Genomic DNA, 22,050 nt, shown 5'->3' with positions numbered 1-22,050 from the left:
AATGTAATTGTTAGTTCTGAAAGAAACTCTTTTAATTAAAAATGTTCTCCTCTGTTTTCTGGATACATACTGTCTATTTAACAGAGATGACTGCCAAGCTCTGACTTCTTTTGGCAACCGCGAATCTAATTAGCATTTCTGTTAAATAGAACCTTTTTTCATCTTAAATTTTCAAAAGGAATGTAGGAATTCTCTTTTTATCTAAGAGTTTTGTCTGCCTCAGCAGCAACTGCAATCTTTTTGCTTGTAGTTGAGGGCTGCTATACTAACACCTGATTGATAAATGCAGATAGCTGGGATTCTCTTACCAGCTTGTGGTCTTTAAAAAAATGCTGCCTTATGCTTCTTTAAGGAAATATTACCTTTTTTTGTAGTGAAGCTTAAACTATAAAAAGCTAACAAATGAGATTAAACCAGTGATTTGTTTCTGCTTAGCAGATCCAGTCTTTCTTTTAATGTAGAATTAAATGCTTTTGTTTTAATTTGGTGTAAAAGCAAATGCTATTCGTTAAGAGGACACGTGGCTCAAATAAGCTTGAGGAGATACATGGTTATCTTATTGTTTTTAACTTAAATTGGATTCTCTTTCCATGCAGCAGCTGTATGGAAAAATATGCAAGCAAGATAATGAATATGGTTGCATTATATGTCACACAGATGAGTTAATGGGCAAGAGATTTTTATGTGGCCACCTTACCATGCACAGGGGAATAATGCACTTCTTTTTTCCACTTGAGCATATCCTCAGAAAAACTTAAGACTACCAAGAAGTTTACTCTCATGGTCTTGTAGGAAAACTTAAAGAAGAAACTTTTATGGAATAGGTTGCCATTCTTTCAGTCCCTTTGCCAACAGGTGGATAAAATAGATTAATTTTTTTTATCTCTAAAGGGATGGGAGGAGTCAGTGAAACTCCAGTCTTAATTTTGTTCTGTAAACTTTTAACTACCCGAGCTCTGGCCTCAGTCTGACTTACCTGGATTTGGTACCACTAGAGCTGCATGAGGCCCTTTATTCTTTCAGTGGTAAATGGTTTTGTTGCTATGGTCATACAATCTATAAAATATAGTTGCATGTTAATATTTTGGTTTTAAAATTCAAGTCATGAGAGACTTACTAAAAGCTCAACTTGTGCTGCACTTTAGAAAACCATGTGGTTTGTTTGTGTTTCTGTAAATAACCTTTCTGATAACCCTAACAGGACCTGGTCCACTCTTCCAATAATATTAGACTTCCTGTATTTATAAGGAAAAACTGGCTAATGAAATGCAAGATGTGAATGTGATATGGCTGATGCTACTTCTTGTTTTCAGTTTTGTCTCATGGAAGGTAGAACTTGTAAGACTGAGAATATTCAGCTTTTCTGACAGCTGAAAATGCCACGTATTTCTGAGAGTGGTTTTGTTCACCAGGGCTACTGCAATGTTTGTGATATTCAGCATTTCGGTTGTATAATCTTCAGCATTTTGCTGTGAAGTCTACATTAAAAAAAATTGCTCAAAATTAGAGAGCATATTAATCAAATACTTTGTAGTAGATGTCTGTTTGTGTTGAATTTTGGTTTCCCACAGTGTATTTTCTTCAGCAAAGAATGAACTGTCACAGCATGACATGTTTATGCACTTCTGGTAGTGCCAATTCAGAATGGATCCACTCTGTATCTTCTGGGAACACCTACCTAAGTGTTTTTTTCAGCAGAAGTGTATGAGAAAAAAATATCTTTGATATACCCTGCAAGATCTTAAACTGTATAGTTTACCTTGATTGGTGTGAAAGTGTAGAGCTGCTGGCAATTACAAAGTAGCTTAGGCAGATTGAAGGTCTGCTCTGGGCGGTTTGATCCTGGATTGCTGTTTTTTCTCAAAAACATCTGCTTGGGATAAGCACTTAAGGAATCTTGTGGCCCACCTGTTACCTGTTTTTTTCATATAGTGACTTTGTTTTATCACCTCAGTGTCTTGGTGTTGTAGACAAAGCTGCTGTAAGCAACTAAAGGTCTGGAGCTTACAGTATTAAGCAAGTGAGAGAAAGTGTGTTGGAGACCTCAGACCATGGCAGTACTTTGCTTAAAACTCAGTAGTTACAGATGGCCAGGTAAAATTTAGATTCTCCTCTTTTATGCAGTTCTTACTCACTTCAGCAAATGTTATCATGTTCTCATGGTCCAGTTGATGGAGTAGGACAAGGTTTGAGGAAACCAAGTGCTCCTGTAGCTGTGCACTGCACTGCAGTGACTGTGGGTTCTGGTTGCTTTATGTGCTAAAACTCTGGGTGTAATCTTTAATATTTTTCTTTATTTTTTTGTTTAAGTTCTGTTGTATAACTGGACTCAGAGAACTGTTGTCACTGTCAGAATATCTCAGTGTGTGGAAACAGTCTGGAAAATATCCTGTGATGTCTTTTTGTAAAGTACTGTTCTATTCTAAAAACCAGAAGTCTTAAGAACAGAGTCTTTTGTATCTCTGTATTCCAGCTCAGTTGAAGAATTGCTGTATAAAGTATGAGTACAATTTAACAAGACCTCCTTCCCTCTGTTTTTTTCCAAGGACTTGGTAAATATTGAGATGTTTTTGACTGCTAAAGAAGTGGAGGAGTCCTTGGAAAGACAAGAGACTATGACTTGCTTGGCTTGGTGTCATGACAACAAATCCAGACTCAGAAAAATGAAGGTATGAAAGTGTAACATGTTCACATTTTGCTAAACTGTTTTCTGAACTACTTGGATGTTGGATGTGGTCAGGATGTTTTAAATTACAGGTCTTGAATGAGGTCTTGTATACAAGTAAGGACAGTAAGTATAAAAATCTTCTTAAAAGGTGTGGGTAGCTGGAGCTAAACCAGTTCACACAAGTGTCAAACCTGGAACTGAGTGATAGGTTATCTTACAGGTACAAGTGTTGTCTCAACAAATTATGCTCAAATAAAATAATAGTACTGAGTTGGTTTTAGTATAATTTACAAACGATCTAAATGCTGAGGTATAAAGTGTCTTGATGTGTGTAAACTTAATTTACAACTCTTTGCATCCTGCTGAGACTATAACTCAGTTTATATGTGAAGGTATCTTAAGAATGATATTGAAAGGAGAAATTTCATACACATTTTTGTCTTAGTATTTTTTAAGTGTTGTATATAAGAAAACAAAAGTTAAGAACTAACTCACCGGGAGAAGGTACTAGTGAAATATGGGTGTTTTAAAAAAAAGCTGAAATCTAATCAAGTAGTAAACACAGTAAGCCTTCCTCAATCCATTGAGTCCCATGAGCTGCACATGCTGTGTGCTTGTTGCTATGCAGTTGGTTTAAATTTCCTCATCTCTTAAATTAGGCACTTCAAAACATGCTGTAGTCTTTTATAGGGCTTGCAGAAATCTGTTTTTAACTGATATTAACCAAAATCCCTGCCTCCCTCAAAGATGTTTGTGGCTTATTTTGTTGAACTAAGCGCTTTCTTTAACCAAAACTGTTTGAGTGCACTTGACAATGAGCAAAGAGTGACGTTCTCTGTCACTCAGGGGCGCCAAAATGAGAACGAGCCGAAGATGGGACGCAAAAGTAAATCAGCCAGTGATTACTCTAAAGAAAATGATGATCTTGTTATGGAAACCATTAAAGGAAAACCAGAATTGGTATGTAAACAATACTGCATAATTACACTGCTAAAAAATCCCCCCCTTGTGTAATCTTAAAATGTTAAGTGATATAAGGAATATAATCAGAAAGTCCTCCTTTTTCATCACCAATCTTCAATAAACAATTAATGGGGAAAAATCTCCCCCATCCCCTTTTTTGAAAAATAACTACAACAAAATCTATTTCTGCAAGCCCTACGCTGTTTTTTCTTTTTCTTTTATTTTTTTTTTCCTTTTTTAATCAAACAAAAACCGAAACTAAGGCTGTGAGGCAGATTTGGAAGAGAGAAATCACTATGCTTCTTTTTGAAACACAAATAAACATTTCTTCTGCTTCTAGTTGCTTAGCTACTCATCAATGTTAGTGTTCTAAAAATCCCAGCCACTACCTTGAAGCAATCCTTATCTAAAATTTAAACTGCTTGGTGGCCTGGGAGAGCAGTCGTGTAATCTTTACAGATGTGAGCCATCTGAAGTCTTCTGAAGAGCTGCTGTGGGATTGTTTGAAGGTATAAAAAGTTGGAATTTGCATCATCTGATTGTCTAGGACTCTCTTCTAGTTACACTTGTGTGCAGAACCCATCCGGCCACTGACTTGCCCCTTCCTTGAAAATTCATTTGTTTGGCACCTGGGTTTTGCTGTTGAAACATTTTAACAAAACAGGAAGCCCTGGGATGGAGCATCATTAACAGTTACAAAGCTTGATCAGTATTTTAGTAGAAACAAACTTATGTAAAATTCTAAATGAGCAGTTTGTGTAGAGTTGGATAAACAAGGTATTTTAAAATAGTCCTATTGAAAATTCTCAAAGTCCAGAAGAATTTTTTATTTTCTGCTGAATCTGGGCTTGAGTACAGAAAAATGCATAGTTTGAAAATAATTTGTCTTCTGTTCCTTAAACAGGTAAATTTTAACATATGACAGAATGCATCATTTTTAGGTTCAAATGGCTTACATTTTAAATCTTAAATAAGCAATTGTTGCAATGTGTGCATTAGTCATCCCAGGAGCTAACTGATAGAAATTTGGAGTTACTCAAATTCCTACTGAAGTCACTGAGGAGTTTTGATATTACTGTGCTGATGGACAATAAACAAAAGGCAACTATTCATTAGAAGCATGGGGGAAGAAAAAGCATTTGACAAATGGAGCAGGGTAACTCAGGGAATAGAGTTCTTTACAGGATTCAGAGGACTTCAGGTTTTCATTGTTTTCTTCAGGTAATAAAACAGTTGACTGTGTCCCTGTAAAGAAGCATAGTGACTTGTTTTTTTGGGGGGGAGAAACTTTTTCTTTTTAATTCCACGTATTCAAAGTTTTTTTATAGATTTTGTGAACTGGTGATGGAATTTGATTTAAAGGGACACTGTCAACTTCATTAGGCTTCATATTTTACCTTTTTCCAAAAACAGGTAAATGCCACTTGGTTTTCTTGTTTGAGACTTGTTTCCAGCATGGCTTTTAGATGTTTGACAAGAAGAGTGGGATAGAAGCTTTAGAAGAAAGGGAGAGAGGGAGGGCATTGCAGCAACTTAAACTCTCTGCTGGTTTTTGTTAATATTGGCGTCTTTCAAAAGCGTTCAGAGACTTGTTTCTTCCTTGAAGTCTTCTGGGTAGACCTCTCCTGCCTAAATTATCACAAAGCCCCAAACTACTGTTGATTCTACTACTTTAAATTGTGATGAAGTACAAAGAAACCACCCTGTTACTCTCACCTGCGTCTCAGGTAACGATGCTTTCAGTCACTAGGAAAAAGTTCATCCCTGCTAAAAGCCAAAGTTTTAAAGGATACAAGAGGAGGAGGATTTTGTTTGCTTTTAGGGAATTCTGTGCTGATCTTCTCTGTAGAGTCAGCATTTCAACTTTTTTGCATGAATGCCTAAAAGCAAGCAAACAAGGTTGCATGTTATTAACACTTTCTTTTTTTGTTGTGCACATGTAGTACTTAACATACCATGTGGTGCAACTTTGGCACCATCTAAGACCCTGTCTTGTCTTTAATCTCAGAGCTGTCTGGAGTTCAGCCTAAGGATTCAGGAGTTCATTGAACTCATTCGACAGAACAAGAGACTGGATGCTGTGAGGTATGAAATTAGGATGTTTTCCAAACAATTTTCTTAACAAGATGGTATTATGCTTCATTAGAAACATGTGACTACTGTTGCAACACCCAGCAGCCCTGTAAAGCCTGTAAAGGATCTTTCTGGTATTGACATCAGTCTTCAGATTTAAGCTGGGATTGAATGTGTTTTTTTTTTAAAGGCAAAATGTCATTCCACAGATACGCCTTTTTAAAGAGTTAATGTGCTCACTGGAACTGTGCATCTTTATTCTTCAAAACCAAGTTTAGAAAATTAAACTGTTTTAAAAAGCAAATGGATTTTCTGGTGGCATACAGTGTAATGTATATATTTACCCTTAACTAATTTTTAAGAGGTACATCTGACTTCTCATGGGAATTCATTGCAGTTTTGCTCACAAAAAATACTAAAAGGTTAATGAACCTCCATCAAAAGCTTTAACATTTCAGTTTGGTCTGCATTCTCTTCTATCTTCATTAAACTTCGTTCTGCAAGTTGTGCTGTGGGCCAGGTTCACCCTTTGTATTGATGCCCAACTTATAGTTCTGTATTGTCACGGGTGAACGATGAGCTATGCTGGGTTTTCCCCACGCCCTCCCTCTGGCCCCAAATGAAGAAACCAACTCAATATTTATTTTCACCTCTTCTGAACCAGTTCAGTGGGACTACAGTGAGAAAGTAACGTTGCTCAATGTGGTGTGCATCAGTAACAGAACTGGAGTCAGACCTCAGCACTGCCTGACTTCAACCACAACAGTTTTTGTGGCACCAGCACGTGAAGCAATTTATGCCTCTGAGTTAGTGGTCCTGACTTAAGGTGTTGGAATAACGTTCCAGGGTAACACTGGAAGCCAGTTCTGCTGAAATAAGTGGAATTTTGATACTGGGACAATGGAATGTGTTGATAATTCGATAAGCAGTGATCTTGCCAGCATCACAAAGTACAGCGCCGGTGGCAGAGCTACTGGAGCTTACACATGGACAAGGGGGAGAGAACTCACAGCAGGTTCTGTTTTGTAAGAATATTTAAACTTAAGGAATGATGACAAGTTTATGGCCTGCCTTGAAGCTTTGCTGATGCATTCCGATGATAACACTCTTCTGATGAGTTTTATGTGAAGAAAGTTAGAAGTCTTGCTGCCTCTTAACCCATACCAGGTACTCCAGAAATTGAAACCAGCAGGAAGCTTGTATTTGTGGCAAAGCTGCTTTTTGGTCAGAGGAGCACAGAGTTACAGAAAACAAAGTATCATAACATATGCACAGACTGAAAGCATTCTAGCATATTCCTAAGTCTGAGATGCAGAAGCTCTCCTGCAGGGCAAAGTTTTAGGGTTCTTTTCAAGTTTTATTTCTAATTCCATTAAAATGTATTCTTTGCTTTGAGCTAACTCATCATTCCTACTTTGCCCTCCTTACACCTAAATTGTCATTGCTTTGGTCCCAGCCAATGCCAATGGGCAATCTGATAAACTCCAGCTAATTTTAATGTTAATAATTAAAGACAAAATAAACAAACCCTGCATGCTAGCATTTAGATATGTGTGCTTACCCTTTGATAGAATTCTTAAGTCCTGAGGAATTGTCAGGTACTTAGGAAAAGGATGAAAGAGACTCAACTACATTATCTGTCTTCTGAAGCCCCTGGTGCTCATTATACCAAATGAATGCTGTGCCTTTAGCTTTATTCTCTAAGTTTGTTTCTTTGCCAAATGTGCAGTCATGCATCTTAACAAAGAGTAGTCCATGCTCTAAAAACTATTTTCTTTGAGCTACAGCTTCCTTATGTAGCTTGGAAACCAGGGGACAGGTACAGAGCTGAAAGAAGGAAATAGGCTGAGAACTGGGATAAAGCAGATAAAACCATTCTGTATTTCATTGTTACTGGATATTTGTTTCCCTCTGATCCCTTTTCCACATCAGAACTGGTAAAATCTGAAAGTCATCAGCCCTCAAGAGGACACGACACACTTGGTGTGGAATAACTTGTACTGCCATAGCCTCTGAGGTTTAAAACTTAGAGCTCCTGTTCATATGGCAAACAGGCATCCATTATTGACTCTTGTTAGGGGTGAAAGTATATCCATATACCTACTGAAATTCCAGATTGACATGCCTTTTACACTCAGCAGTTACAACTTGCCAGTCATGGCAATGCTGCTTTGATTTCATAACCAATTGTAAAATGAAAAGGAGCTACTCTTTCTATATCTTAATTCACTCCTTTTTAACAGAATGAGTTTAGGTAATTTTATACATTCAGAATTAAGCATCTCAATGCTTTCCTTCAATAATGTGGCTAAAAAATGTAAGGTTTTACCATTGCATTCTACCTTGTTTCAAAGTAAATAAGTAATGAATAAGGGAATATATTTGGGGAAGGTGCAGCACAAATCTCGTTGCTGTTAGCAAACCCTTGCAACTTGTGCTTTTATTAGCTTGCTTCTGTTAAGTGCCTGCAGCAGGATTCTTTCAGTATTGTGTCCATGGTGCAATAAATAGGTCAGGCATCCATTAGAAAGCGAAGAAAGAGGCTGTTTACCAAGGAGTTTCCTGTATGAGTGGAACTTGGGGAACTGACATTTTGTTGAAACGCAGCTGGTGTTTAAATAAGTTTGAAAGCTTTGCTTGCTGCCTGCTGAGAACCTCTAAAGTGGCACATTGCTTTTAGGTTAAAATTGATGTGAACTTTAAAATTATACATCTTATTTAATAAGTGCTTGAATTTGTGTAGCTTTTTAGAATATGAGTACAAATAGACCTTCCTCTGATAAGGGTACCTTATCAGAGTAGCCTTGAAAGTGCAAGTTTCAAGAATGCACAAAAACTTTCTTGAATAGAAAGAGTAAATCTCTTAAGCTTAAGTACACCACAAAATTCTTGACTATCATTAGCCTTTAACTCCCACAGTCTCTTCAGGGTTTGGTTTTTTTTGTGAAGCTCGTACCTATTACAGTAACAATGAATGACTGATGACACCAATTTCACACTTTTGGAGCTCTCACTATATTCATTCTGGGAAATCTGACAGCATTCTGCTACTTTGCTCTTATGGGATGCCAGAGATACACAAAGTTCTTAGCTGAATGCTTAACAAAACACTGTGTGCACTTCTTGTTCTGGGAATATTGAGGATAAAAGGAGTAAATAAGAATAGCTGAAAAGAAAGTAGCTACAGTCTATCACTTCAGTCAACTTCTCTCCCACAAGGATGAGTGAACACAGTTTGTTCCTTTATTTTTATGGTGGGGTGGGGTTGAACAGGCATATGAAAGTAATAATAAAACTTCTGAGTACTTTGAGTATATATTTCACTAATTGTCATAAGGGTCTGAGATAAAGGCATTCAGGCATTGGTCAAAAAACTGAGAAGAAAGAACAGGTCCTTTCTTGATAACACCATATGTTGGTGTTGGTTATTGCTGCTGCCCCATAAGTATGTTCATTTTTATATTCAGGCATATGTAGATATATAAGTTGTACATTGCATATGTGTATCCTTTTGTAACAATTTAATGTACCCTTAGTGAACTGCAAGTCTTCAAGTCTTAGTAAATATTTGCCAAGTACAATATGTCAGCTGTACCTGTGTGGGCTGGAGGGGCAGAAAATGGACTTTGTCCCCACAGTTTACAGAATTGTTCTGGGATTCGAAAAACAAAATTTTCTGCCTATTACTTTGGTCCATCACAAGAATTTAGGTAGTGGCTTCAGTGATGGTCTGTTGTCAGGGTTTAAAAAAATAATTTTTAGGAAAATGTAGCCCCCTGCCCTAACTATACTGAGTAGTGGGTGCTAATTTTGATAAAAACATTGCAAAGAAGAATTGTAAGGTTCACATACACCTCCAGGAGCATAAAGAAACTTGCACAGAGATGGGAATAGCTGAATGACAGGGGAAGGAGTGAATAATGGCATGAGGACAAATAAGGTGCTATTTAAATGTTGTGTATTCACAAGTAACTCAAAGTACGGTTTCTTGCTTCCCAGTGTAAAAAAGACTTGAATGCTATGAATTAATGAACTTGCTTCTCCTTTAAAGAATATCTTGCTTCATTTTATTTTCTCTGTGTTGGCTCCCAGCAGATGGAGTTCAGCCATTAGTGTGCAGGCCTTGTGGGAAAACTTCCTGGGTTATTTTTTTAAAGAACACAGGAGAAAGGGAAAGTCGGGAGATGAAGACTAACAGAAGGTCACTTCAGAAAACCTAATTCATTCTAACTAAACCCAAAATGGCCACCACATCCCAGTGTGTTCAGTATTTGCAGTGAGGAAGTTCTAGATTGCTGAACTCTTCCAGTTTGAACGGCAAACAAATGTACAGTGGTTGTGTATTGTACAGACACAAACGTGGTAATTCTGGCTCCTCTTGAAGACACACAGGGAGTGTGGCCAGAGTTTGCCTGTCACAGCTCAGTGTCTTCCTACAAACATGTTCACCTGCTGCCTGTGAAAATAAACTGTCATGGCCTGGCAGGGATTGGCTCCTTTAAGAGGATTTTTTTTCCCCTCTTCTCTCTCATGCATGCCACACACAGTAATTTAGCTTAACTGGTAGGTCTGAGTTTTTTGCTTTGCCTAATCTGTGTTATAAACAGCTCTTGCTTTCATCTGCAGCTCTGCACCATTATTTTACCTTTCTTCCAATGTGTCCAGGCTGCTGAGTCTCTTCTCTCAGGCCATGGGTTTTGTACTTCTGCTCTCATAAGTCATCACCTGGGGAACAATATTTACATTCCTGAATTACTCACCCAAAATAGGAAATTGGGTGGAAACAGTCTGTCCTACATAACTTCCATTGCTTCCTGGTTTGGGTGGGAGAGGAAGTGGGAGTACTGAAACACTGCTAAAGAGACTGTTCTCATGGTATTGATGACCTCAATGAAGTAGTCAGTGGAATTCAGAATTGAAAAGAAATAAAATGGACCTACTTTTTCTTAATTCAAGCCATGAAATGGGCAATTTGAAAATACTGTCTATTCCTAAAAGAAATTTGTAACTTTAAATACAATTTGACAAGATTCTTTGAAAGTTAAAAATGAGCAAACACTTAGCAGAGCACTTGAGAGATGACTTGGTATCTTCCCCGTAAGACTTGGTATCTTCTGCACAAACTGTGCAGAACACACAGCATAGGGAAAACTTTCCTACACTTATGCAATACCAGAAATTCAATATGATGCTGATGCCATATCCAGTCTCCTGTGCTACATCTGTGCACCACTGAAAACAGGAGCTTTTAGCAGAAATGCTGAACTAACCATCCAGTTTAAAAGCTGGAGGGTTTTCCTGCGCACTTACACTCCAACTTGAGAATTAATGATCTTGGGTAGACTAGATAGGGGAGACTTTCATACAGGGTTTTAAAGTAGTTGAATATCCTTATAATCTGGTAATAATTTTGTGGTTTCTTACTATTTCCTGAAAAATATTAAAGTTTGTAATTTTTATTTAAATATGTTTATGGTAATTGTCACTTCTTTAAAATATCCAAATTTTCAACTTTGTGTTTATCTCTTAAAATCAGTATGTGTTAAAGTACAAAATCTTGTATTAAAGTTCTACTTATTTTTTATTACCTTGGCAAAAAAAATTTGCTCTTAACAAGGTGTTTTCTATTGTTCTACAATTTCTTGTAGTCTGCACAGAAAGTGATATTGCCTCCTAGCCTATGCCCCCCCTCAAAAAAAAAATCATTTATTCAAAAGTAAGCATTCTCCTAAATGTCACTTATAAACAAGGCAGATTTTTGAACACTCTTGATGTGTAATGGTTCTGGGATAGCTGGTTTTCAGATTGCATTTATCTCACTTGTGAGTGTATGGCAAAGAATACACTGAGTGGTACACTGAGCCTGCATGACAAGAGGCATTTCTTCTAATAATCATGGATCAGTTGTTCTAGTTGTAGGTGAGGTACTGTAAGAAATTCTGGTTTCTAAGAAATTACAGTCTAAAAATGCTAATTCTTCAAGTCATACTTGCATTGCCATTTGCAGGATGTGTTTTTTTCAAGCCCTTTAAATGCATCCATCACCTTTTGGAGCTCATATGTTGCGACCATAATCTAGAGGCTTTTCTCCGAAATCTTACATAATTATGTAAACCTACTTGGTTTGGAAACAAGGCTGTCTAATGAAGTATCAATTCTGTATTTCAGACATGCAAGAAAGCATTTCAGTCAGGCTGAGGGAAGTCAGCTGGATGAGGTTCGACAAGTGATGGGAATGTTGGCCTTTCCTTCAGACACTCACATCTCACCCTATAAGGTAACGTCCTGCTTGAAGTGCAGGGGTACAACAGACTAATAAAACAGATGTTACCAGTATTTTTTGTTACAGGAAAATGCATTGATAATAAGATAAATGTTGTTCTAATTTTACTTTCTAAAATCCACCTTTGTAATCATTCTCCATTTCAATAGCCAGTCCTTGCCTGTACATTAATCCAGTTGGGATGTGTTGTTGCAGTTGAATTTTAATAGTAACACAGATTCACACTGAGCTGGGCTTACCACAAACCCAACCCTAAAGATCTGTGGGGCTGGAAGCACAATATATGAATAAACAGCAAGATACAGAAGATGGGGAAGAACAAACTTAAAAAGGAGACAGTTTTGCTCAATATATGAGACTGTGGCCTTAATACACCGGCAGCAATTCTTAATTCTACTTCTCACATTACTGTTGTTGCAGTGGTTGGGCTGAAGAAAGAAAAGATGATTTCAGTGATCTGAAAGCACTATTTTTGATCCTTAAAATAAATGTTCATTTATCTGGATTATGCAAATTAATGCAGATGTTAGTGATAATAGCTGCATCTAAATTTGAATCAAGCAAAATTCATAAGTAGATACTGTTTCTACAGACTGAGTTCTGTGGTCATCTGCTAATTAGCTTCTTATTAACTTGGCTCTGGAGGCAGAAGGTAGAGGAGAGTTGAGCTGGCAGAGCAAGACAAGAATTCCATGAAAAGCCAAGTCAGTATGTGGCAGTGCCAGTATAAACATGTTTTTTAAACAGTTGATGATGAAATTAATGGTTTAACAAAACATACAAAAAAACCTCTGGAACCAACAACCCACTGAATTAACGTGAATTTCTTTGTTATTCCTGGAGTCCTAGAAGGATCCTGGTATTTTGCATTATACATTTGATGTGAGTTAAAAGCATAAATGATCAATGTGTTAGAAGACTGGATGTAAGAACTTATCATTGTTTTAGTAGCTAGGAAGAAATAGGCAGGAAATAAAAATCCTATATTTTGTTCTGAGGGCTTGTTTGGGTGGAATGTTTTGATGAGGGAGAGAGAAAAGCTGAGGTGGTTTCACGTTCAACCATACAATTAGAAGAAATTCCCTACTACTTATGGATCTGACTTAGTTTATGGAAGTTATGTTTTAGATTCTTTAATAATTACTTAGACTAACAGAATCACAGAGTGCATGTTTGTTTGGAAGTACCTTTAGTATGCTGACTAGGAATTCAGTGCATAAGTGGCTTCTTAAAATGGCTTTAAGTAAGTTACTTTTAAATCTGTGAAAAAGTTGGTCAGATCATATCTCTAATTAACTGATTTTTATTCATCCAAGGGAAGAAGCATCTTCTATAACTAATGAATACAGCTTTCTCCAGCTTACTATCCTCTTTCAGGACTTTAAGGAAAGCATTTAATGTTGTGGCAAAACAAACTGAGCTCTTTTGATACCCTTTGAAGAAGCTTACATAGCTGTGGCTTCCACTAGACCAGATTTCTCAGAGCCCAGTACAGCCTGGCCTTGAACATTAAAATCACTGAATTGTTAAGGTTGGAAAAGTCCTCTGAGATCATCAAGTCCAACCATCAACCCAGCACCATCACTAAACCTCATCCTCAGCTAACATACCCACATGTTTCCTGAACACTTCCAGGGATGGTGACTTCACCAGTACTCTGGGCAGCCTGTTTCAATGCTTGACAACCCTTTAAGTGAAGAATTTTTTCCTAATATCCAACCTAAACCTCTCCTGGTGCAACTTGAGGCTGTTTTCTCTCATCCTGTCACTTGTTATCTGGAGGAAAAGACCAACCCTGACTATAACCTCCTGTCAGGGAATTGCAGAGAGTGAGAAGGTCTCCCCTGAGCCTGATTTTCTCCAGGCTGAACACCCCCAGCTCCCTCAGCCTCTCCTCATAGGACTTGTGCTCCAGACCCTTCCCCAGCTTTGTTGCCCTTCTGGACACTCTCCAGCACCTCAATGTTCTTCTCAAAGTGAGGGGCCCAAAACTGCACACAGGATTCAAGGTGCAGCCTCACCAGTGCCCAGCACAGGGATGGCTTCCCTGGGCAGCCTGGTCCAGTGCCTCACCACCCTCAAGTAAAGAACTTCTTCCTAACATCTCATCTAACCTGCCCTCTTTTAGTTTAAAGCCATTCCCCCTTGTCATGTCACTCCATGCCCCTGTCAGAAGTCCCTCTTCAGATCTCTTGTAGCCCCTTTAGGGACTGGAAGGTGCTGTAAGGTCTCCCCAGGTTGTTCTGTCTAGTTGTCTCAAAGTGTAGCATGCACAGATGGCAATATGATAAATATAATATATGCTAACATATATATATATATATATGATCTGTATGATGAATACTATGTAAAGGTAAATAAACCAAAATGCAGGTTATGAGTGCAAAGGGGAAGGGGTGGTAGCAGAATAATTTAGGTCTTTGCCTATGTAGATAACAAGTATATTTTCAAAGGGTCTTCACTTCTTACATGAGTCTCTCAGAGCATTACTTTTAGGGTTCAATATATTCTTGACCTGTGGGTTTAGTTTTCATTTCTGTGGAAAAAAACCATCCCTTTAACTACTGTTCCCTGTCTTTTAGGTGACCAGCATTAAAGAATTTTGCCTTTAAATGTGTACTTACGTAAGCTTTCTCTAACCTGGAGCTGTGCCAGCTCTTCAAATTGAAATCTTGTTACAAAATTCTGTAGACATTATATATATGTGGAACATTTCCACACAGTACTAATGTTGCTTCCTAAGCAGTCCAGCATTCTAGGAAACTAAAGGCAGGAAGTAACCTCACCAGGATTTACATACCTTAATTAGAACATTTGGTAGACGTGGAGATGGAATATTGCACCAGCTATTCTAAGTCATACTTGATTTACTGAAGTGGTGTTAAAAGCTACTTTCTGAACAAGTACATCCACTCTGTGCATTAATATGTACACTTCTGCTTTGTGGTGGGTTTGGTCTAGTGAGTTTTGCACAATTTGTCACTCCCAGGCTTTTGCCCCCCCGGGACAATTTAATTGAAAACAACTTATAGTTGTGTTGTTTTTCAACAGGATCTCTTGGACCCTGCTCGATGGAGAATGCTGATCCAACAGTTTAGATATGATAACTACAGACTACATCAGCTGGGAAACAATTCTGTTTTTACTATAACACTCCAGGCAGGCCTTTCAGCTATAAAAACACCGTATCCTTTAATGCAGATACTACTGGCGAGTGGGGAAAAAAGCCTTTTGGGGTTGTTTTGTCCTATGGATGCTTTTCAGAGAACTCAAATAAGAAATGTGACACATATTTTTGCTCATTAGTTGTTTAAATGCAGTATAAATTGGTCTCTTAAATTAAGGGGAGATGTTAATGGTTTATTAAAAAAAGGGCACACCCAAACAAATATTTTAAGGTCAAATCTGTGTTGTGTTTGGGTACTAGGCTGTCTTTGCATGAGCCTTAAGTTGGTGAACATACCTGGAAAAGTTAGTGAGCTGGGTCACAATTACTGGTTTTATGCACTTACACACAAATTTACTGGCCTGGTTTTATGTGAATATTCAAATATATTCTGCATCTTTTGAAACTTTGTTGAGTTTGCTGCACACTATGGTGTTTTGGAGAAGGACTGGTGCTGCTGGGGTGCTCATGTTCCTTGAAACAAAGCAAACCCTTGACTCTTATATGGACACATTTAACTCGAGTTAAATGGCCCTGTGCATCCTGTGACCTGGGCTCTATTGGCACAGCTGATGATCTTTCAGTGACATACGTTGGGAAACTAATTGTCTTTCCATTCTGGCAACTGTTCCCTAACTTGCTGCTAACAGACAGTGTTATAAAGAGGATGGGAGCTCAAAAAACCCCGACTGCCCTGTGTGTAGCAAATCCCTGAACAAGCTGGCTCAGCCTCTGCCTATGGCACATTGTGCCAACTCCCGACTAGTCTGCAAGATTTCGGGCGATGTAATGAACGAAAATAATCCTCCTATGATGTTACCAAATGGATATGTCTATGGATACAATGTAAGTGGTGGAATCTGACTTACTGAGGTCTAAAATAGCAGTGGTTATAATAACTTTCTAGGTCAAACTAGGAGCTTGTAACTGTCAGGAAGCTAGGAAAATACTTTTTGTGGTAATTTCTTAAGCACTGTTTGTTTAGCTGCTTAAATTGGTCTTAAAGAAGCTGATGCCTGACTATATGAATTTATAACATGAAATCAGATGGCATTGGAAATCTTTCCCCCTGGAGAACGATAATGTAGAATAAGTAACATTTGGGGCAAAGATACTTTGACTGCAGACCACAACATTTTTTTAAATTAAAGGAAGTTTATTTCCTAAACAGTTCAATAATACTGTGAGTTACTGTTGTGAATATTATCTTCTGGTTTCGCTCTTTTTCAGTCTCTGCTTTCTATTCGTCAAGATGACAAAGTAATTTGCCCAAGAACCAAAGAAGTCTTCAACTTCTCACAAGCTGAGAAAGTCTACATCATGTAGGCCCGTAAAACACACGATGAAGTGCCGCTGGAATTTTGACACAGTGTATCTTGGCATACCCTGTAAAGGGGGGGGCCTTAATGTGTGGCAAAGAAGCAAAACCTGCCACCTTGGGGAGCAGACCTGTCGGTGGCATTGTTGTTTCTTGCGACCAAAGATCAATGAGCAACAATAAACACTCTTTAAAAAGTTAAAAAAAAAAAAAAGGAAAGAAAAAAAAAAAAAGAAGAGAGGAATTATGACTTAAGTTTGTACTTGAATTAAAAAAAAAACAAACAAATTTTGATTGTTAAGGTTTTGTAACATAAGGTCAAAAATTGGACTCTTCTCAAAAGTACTTTCATCTTTTAAAGGATAACTTTCTTTAAAGATGGACACTTGCACTGGGGGAAAAGTTACAACAGATTTGAAATTAAATCCATTTTTCTTCCCTCTTTTTCACAATTGTCCAAGACCCTTTTGTTATCAAAGATCTCAGTACTACCAACATGTTCTCCTTTAAGCTCCTCTTTGCCTTCTTTATGATCCTCTCGTGAAGTAATCCTGAACATGAATGATGTAACTTATTTCCGTGGGAAGATATTTTTGATATCTTTGACACAAGACTGGCTTCTCTGGAGGATCAACTAGGGACTGGTTTGAAGGAGTATGAAGTCTTTTTCCAAACCCAAATATTTTAAGGAGGTTGCATAAGTATCAAGAGGAACTGAGAACATTTCAGGCAAAATCCAATGCTTGTTTAAATGTTCTTTTTCCAGTCTACCATAGTGTTAAAGTCCTTCTAAAGTTATTAGTTATGTGCATAGGGTTCAATATGAAATCATTAGTGCTACTGCCTTATTTCTTGCTTTGAGAATGTACTCACATGACAATGAGCTGGTATTCTTAAGTGTTGGGCGAAGTTTCTGAAGATGCCTTGCAGGATGATTACATAATTTTAGGGTCTAAATAGTATTCATTACTGAAACTAATAGTTCAATTTTAACAACTGCAGAACACATCCTTATGACTTTTCAAAAGAATTAAACCATTGTAGTTTAAACAAAACCATATTGTAGAGGTTTGTATTTAGCGCTTATTTTTGCATGTTGATGTTGATTAGCTAATAAAAGATTGTAAATGTAAAACATGTTAATAAAAATTGTTTTCCATTTCTTGATTATATAAAATTAGAAAGCTGTTTTGTCTTTAAATGTACAAGAAATTATCTCTCTTACAGGGGCCTCTCTTAAAAAGAGTGCAACTCCCAAGTGTTGATTTTCAGTGTTCTGCAAGAGTAAAAAAACAAAACAAAAACACAACACAAACAACCAAACAAACAAACAAAAAAAGGACCATACAATAACCATAAATGTTGTTCTTCAGAGCATTTCAGTCAAATAACTACTTTTGGTTTAAACTTTTCATGTATGAACAGTATATTCCAGGGTTTTTTCTGTCTCTTCCCGGAAAACTGGCTAATGTCCTAGAGCCTTTCTGTTAATAAAATGTTGTGGGTGATGGTAGGTGTGGGTTTTGGTGTGTGACTGAGTGCTGTAAAGAATGCTAACAAAGCATAGTTGAGGGACCACAGCTTCTGTTCATGTTCAACACTTAGAGATCACAGATACATCTAAACTGCTTAGAACTGTAAATGCAGTGGGGTTTCCAGGGAGGTGTGTCTGAAAAGGTTCCCTTTTCAGGAAGCATCACTGTTGATGCTTCAGGACAGGTATGTCTGGAGCACTGCAGAGCTGCCAGCTTGGCACAGGTCAGTGTTCCTGCACTTCCTCCTGGAAGGGTCTGTTTCTCTCTGTGTTTTCTCAAGTGACAGATTTAATGACTCCTTAGGAACAAAAGCAATGTGCCAAGAGTAAGTGGAGGCAGATAATGAGACAACTTACATCAGTAACTGGAATAATTTGCTATCAGTTAAGCAGTGACTGGTCTCTTCCTTTCTCAGGGGGCAAGAGTTGGAGCATCCTAAACTCATAAGGAGAGGGGGTGTCACCCTGGGGAGCAGTGTTACTCAAACCCAGCTGGAGCAGCATCTGCATTTCTTTGGGAGACCATTTGCAGCTTCACTGCAGAAGGGCCAGGTCAGCTTTGGGGATGGCAGCCTTGCTTCTCCCTGCTTTACAGAAATGCATAAAGGCCAAAGCAGGAAAGAAGCAGTAGGTTTCTGTTGGCCCTGAGGGAATGTGTGGTAACTGCACGGCAATTGTAGGGCATGCAAGTTGTTGCTTTTGCTTCTCTAAGTACTGGTTAGGGCTGTGGTTTCCTGAGATTTCAGCCCTTTTTGATTTCTATGGCCTGAGCAGAGTGGTGGTGAAATCCACATTCCCAAAAAAAACCCCAACTAGCTGGGAAGGGGAGGGGTGGAGAGCAGCTGTCCTACCAGGAGGGCTCCGTTTATGGGAGGTGTGATTTCAGAGGGCCAGGTGCCAGCGTGAGGACTCAGTTATGGTGTGTTATAAAGGAGGTGTTCCAGAAGGAGCGTAGGGGAGGTTCAGCTGTCTGTGAGCTATGATTGCTCACTTCAGAAATCTGCAGTCAGACAACCTTCTCTGACTGTAGACAGGCCTGTTTGAGACAGGCAGCTGTAGCCTCCTTCCTGGCCCCTCTGAACTGTGCCAGACAGCTCCCAGGCTTGCTCTGGCATGGGTTTGGAAGCCTTCCAGCTGTATAAGGGTCAGAAATGGTGGCAGGGCTGGATTGTTTTGGTGCAGCCTGGAGCCCTGGTTTGCATTCCCTGGCTGCTTGGTGCAGCCTTGAGCTCAGGATCCAGCAGAGGTGTCAGTTCACAGCTCATCTCACAGGTGGCTCCAGACATCAAACCAAGAGCAGCAGGTGGCTCAGAGTGAGTATAAAGTTATTTGAAATGGTAGAGGTTCACTACTAAAGTGAAGGCTGTCTCCTCTCAAGGTCTGGCTGAGCTGGAAATGAACAATATCCTTCACTGTAATGTTTTTTTCAGTCTTGCCAGGCAATTAAACAAAATGAGACTTGAGGCTCTGGATTTTGGTTACAGTGTTCCTGTTTGAAGGCAACGGTTTTGTCCCGTTTGTGGTCAGGGCAGGTTCCTGTGATTTCCACAGTTACACGGGGGCTGAGAATTGCCTTAACCTTTCCTTCTGTTTGTTGTGGTCCAAACCCCTACTCTAAATGCTGAATGTTTTTTCCAGTATTGTGAAAGGAGAGATACTGGTCACTGTTGGCAGTGCCATGGGTTTCTTTTGTACCTGTTTCAGCTTGAAGTGTTGCATTATCTTCCAGGCTGAGAAGGGTTCAAGATGCTGAGGTCACAACACTTTGTAGGTAGGAAGCAGTGGAGCTGATACAAAAACCAGGCAAAACATTTTTCAGGAAGCTTTAAAGACTGATGGACTGGTATGGTTTTGTTTGGATTTTTTTTAATGTTAGCATGGCCTTTCCTGCTCATTAATAAAATTACTTCTTGGGGAAAAAAAAACATTATTTGGGAGAGGAAGAATGAGAAAATTACATCTGGAATTATGCCAAAAGGAAGCCTTTGACTATGCTTAATGGACCACTGTTCAGAAAAAAAAAGGGATACTTTGACTTTCTTTTTTTACAGCTTCAGATAGCTTGAGCAGAGTGTGCTGGGAGATGCACCAAACACTTTTATTGAGGATGCTTTGAGACCCACACTGTGACATTGTGCACTGAGTGTCCTGTAGCATGATAGAGAGGTCACCTGGTAAAAGAAAATGAGTATTTAAATCTCTTCTGTCCTGTTTGTTTATGTTCCATGATGAGGTATTCTGAATTTTTGCACCAAATAGACCCCAGCCTAGATCAGCGTGATAGTTGATCAAGTCTGATCTTGTCTGACCATTGAACAGATGAACTGCCAGTAGTTTCTTCTAGTCACTGAATGCTATAGTAATTCTATAGTAATAGTATAATAGTAATGCTATAGTAATATATATATTATAAATATTTTTTTATATATATATTATATATATTATTATATATAATAATAGCAATGCTATAGTAGTTTCTGTTTGATGATGAGGGGTATCTGTGGGTCAGAGATTTCCCCTGGATCTCCCTGGCATTATGCTTTCCCAAAGATTCAGTGTCTGGTTGGTTCTGCAATATGCATCAGCCGTGCTGAAAGGCAGCATTTTATTAATTTAATCATTTATTTTAAAGACCTGACCCTCTTAACTAAGCTCTGAGGAGTTTTCAGCAGCTCAGCTTTCTCTTAGTTTTAGGAAGAGATCTAAGATGGGCTGAGCTAGACAGCAGAATCTCTTCTTACCTCTTTAGTAATCCATCTTACAGCCAGGTAGGTTCTGTAAGTGGAATTAAACATCTCTGGCACACAGTCAGGGGGAGAAAATTTGCCATCAAGGCCAGCATGAAGGAGGAAGAAGCTACAGTTTAGTTACTGTTGGATGTGAGGGCTGAAGAGGTTTTTGGCACAGATGTAAAGCCAACACAAAGTAGTTCTACATTACTGCCACCTTTTGTGAGAAGTTCAGTGTGTATCTGATCTAGACACTGCAAAAACCCCTCATCTAAAGAGATCTAGTCCTGACAGTTTGAACTGAAGCTCTAAGACTCTGTACATGGCAGAGTCTTAATATCAAAAATTAAATTAGTCCTCATTCCTCGCTGGGGATGAGTTGATTTCACTGAGGAGCTCACAGTTTTGAACAAGATATTTCAGACTCCACCATACAAAGCTGCTATTTGAACCTGTAAAAATTATCATGTAAAAATTAACATGTAAAAATTAACATGTAAAAATAAACCAGAGGAAATCAGCTGTCACATAAGTAGCACCACAAGAAGAACAGTAGGAAATAGCAAAACAACAAGACACAGGAAGGGCTGCTGAACAAGAAAAGCTGTTGGGTTTGACTCAGTAAAAATGAGATCAAGCAGCAGGGTAGAGTTAAGAAATCCCATCAGCCAGTTATCTTTCAAAGAGATTAAAATAACTTCAGCTTTTTAAAGTGCAAGTATAAGAAGAAAAAATGAACATGAAAGCACTGTGTGATAGAGATCCAGACTTGATTACAAAACTGCACCCAGCACCTTGCTCCTAATAAAGACGGCAACGTGTGACATCGGTGGGCGGCGTGGAGCGGGAGATGCACTGAGAGAACCAGAAATAACTCAGCAACATGGAAGGGAAAAACATTGTGCCCAGCTATAGAAACCAAGTAATCAGACTCCTGGGATTGTTGATTGTTCAGATCTAACAGAAAGAAGCCATTCCAGTATCCAGCCTGGGAATGGTATCACATAGAATCAAAAAGTGGTTGGGCTTGGAAGGGACCTTGCAGATCATCTCATTCCAACCCCCTGCCATGGGCAGAGACACCTTCCACTAGACCAGGTTGCTCAGAGCCCCATCCAGACTGGCCTTGAACACTTCCAGGGATGGGGCACCCACAGCTTCTCTGTGGGGCCAGCCAGGAGGCTACAACCTGTTCCAGTGTCTCACCACCCAAAGAAGTAAACAATTGCTTCCTAACGTCTAATCTAAACCTTCCCTCTCAGTTTAAAGCCATCCCCCCTTGTTCTATCACTCCATGCCCACGTAAACAGTCCCTC

General features: G+C 38.7%; 1 protein-coding gene across 6 annotated transcripts in view; it reads left to right on the top strand.

The window, feature by feature from the left end:
* MAEA (macrophage erythroblast attacher, E3 ubiquitin ligase) overlaps positions 1-16,707 on the top strand; it is a 49,258-nt gene extending 32,551 nt beyond the window's left edge. For 5 of the 6 annotated variants that reach the window (XM_051798620.1, XM_051798621.1, XM_051798617.1 and 2 more), the window contains 7 exons: positions 2,547-2,669; positions 3,515-3,628; positions 5,640-5,716; positions 11,873-11,981; positions 15,039-15,172; positions 15,804-15,999; positions 16,384-16,707. In XM_051798620.1, coding sequence (XP_051654580.1) covers positions 2,547-2,669; positions 3,515-3,628; positions 5,640-5,716; positions 11,873-11,981; positions 15,039-15,172; positions 15,804-15,999; positions 16,384-16,479 — 849 coding nt within the window. In that variant the 3' untranslated portion in view covers positions 16,480-16,707. The remainder of the gene's footprint in view (positions 1-2,546; positions 2,670-3,514; positions 3,629-5,639; positions 5,717-11,872; positions 11,982-15,038; positions 15,173-15,803; positions 16,000-16,383) is intronic. The other variant, XM_051798618.1, reaches the window with a different exon arrangement.
* The last annotated feature ends 5,343 nt before the right edge of the window (positions 16,708-22,050 follow it).

Source organism: Manacus candei, unplaced genomic scaffold (genome assembly GCF_025592945.1).
Source record: "Manacus candei isolate 608988 ecotype Guabito, Panama unplaced genomic scaffold, ASM2559294v1 h1tg000048l, whole genome shotgun sequence".
Lineage (NCBI taxonomy): Eukaryota > Metazoa > Chordata > Aves > Passeriformes > Pipridae > Manacus > Manacus candei.
This window is presented reverse-complemented; position numbering and strand designations above follow the sequence as displayed.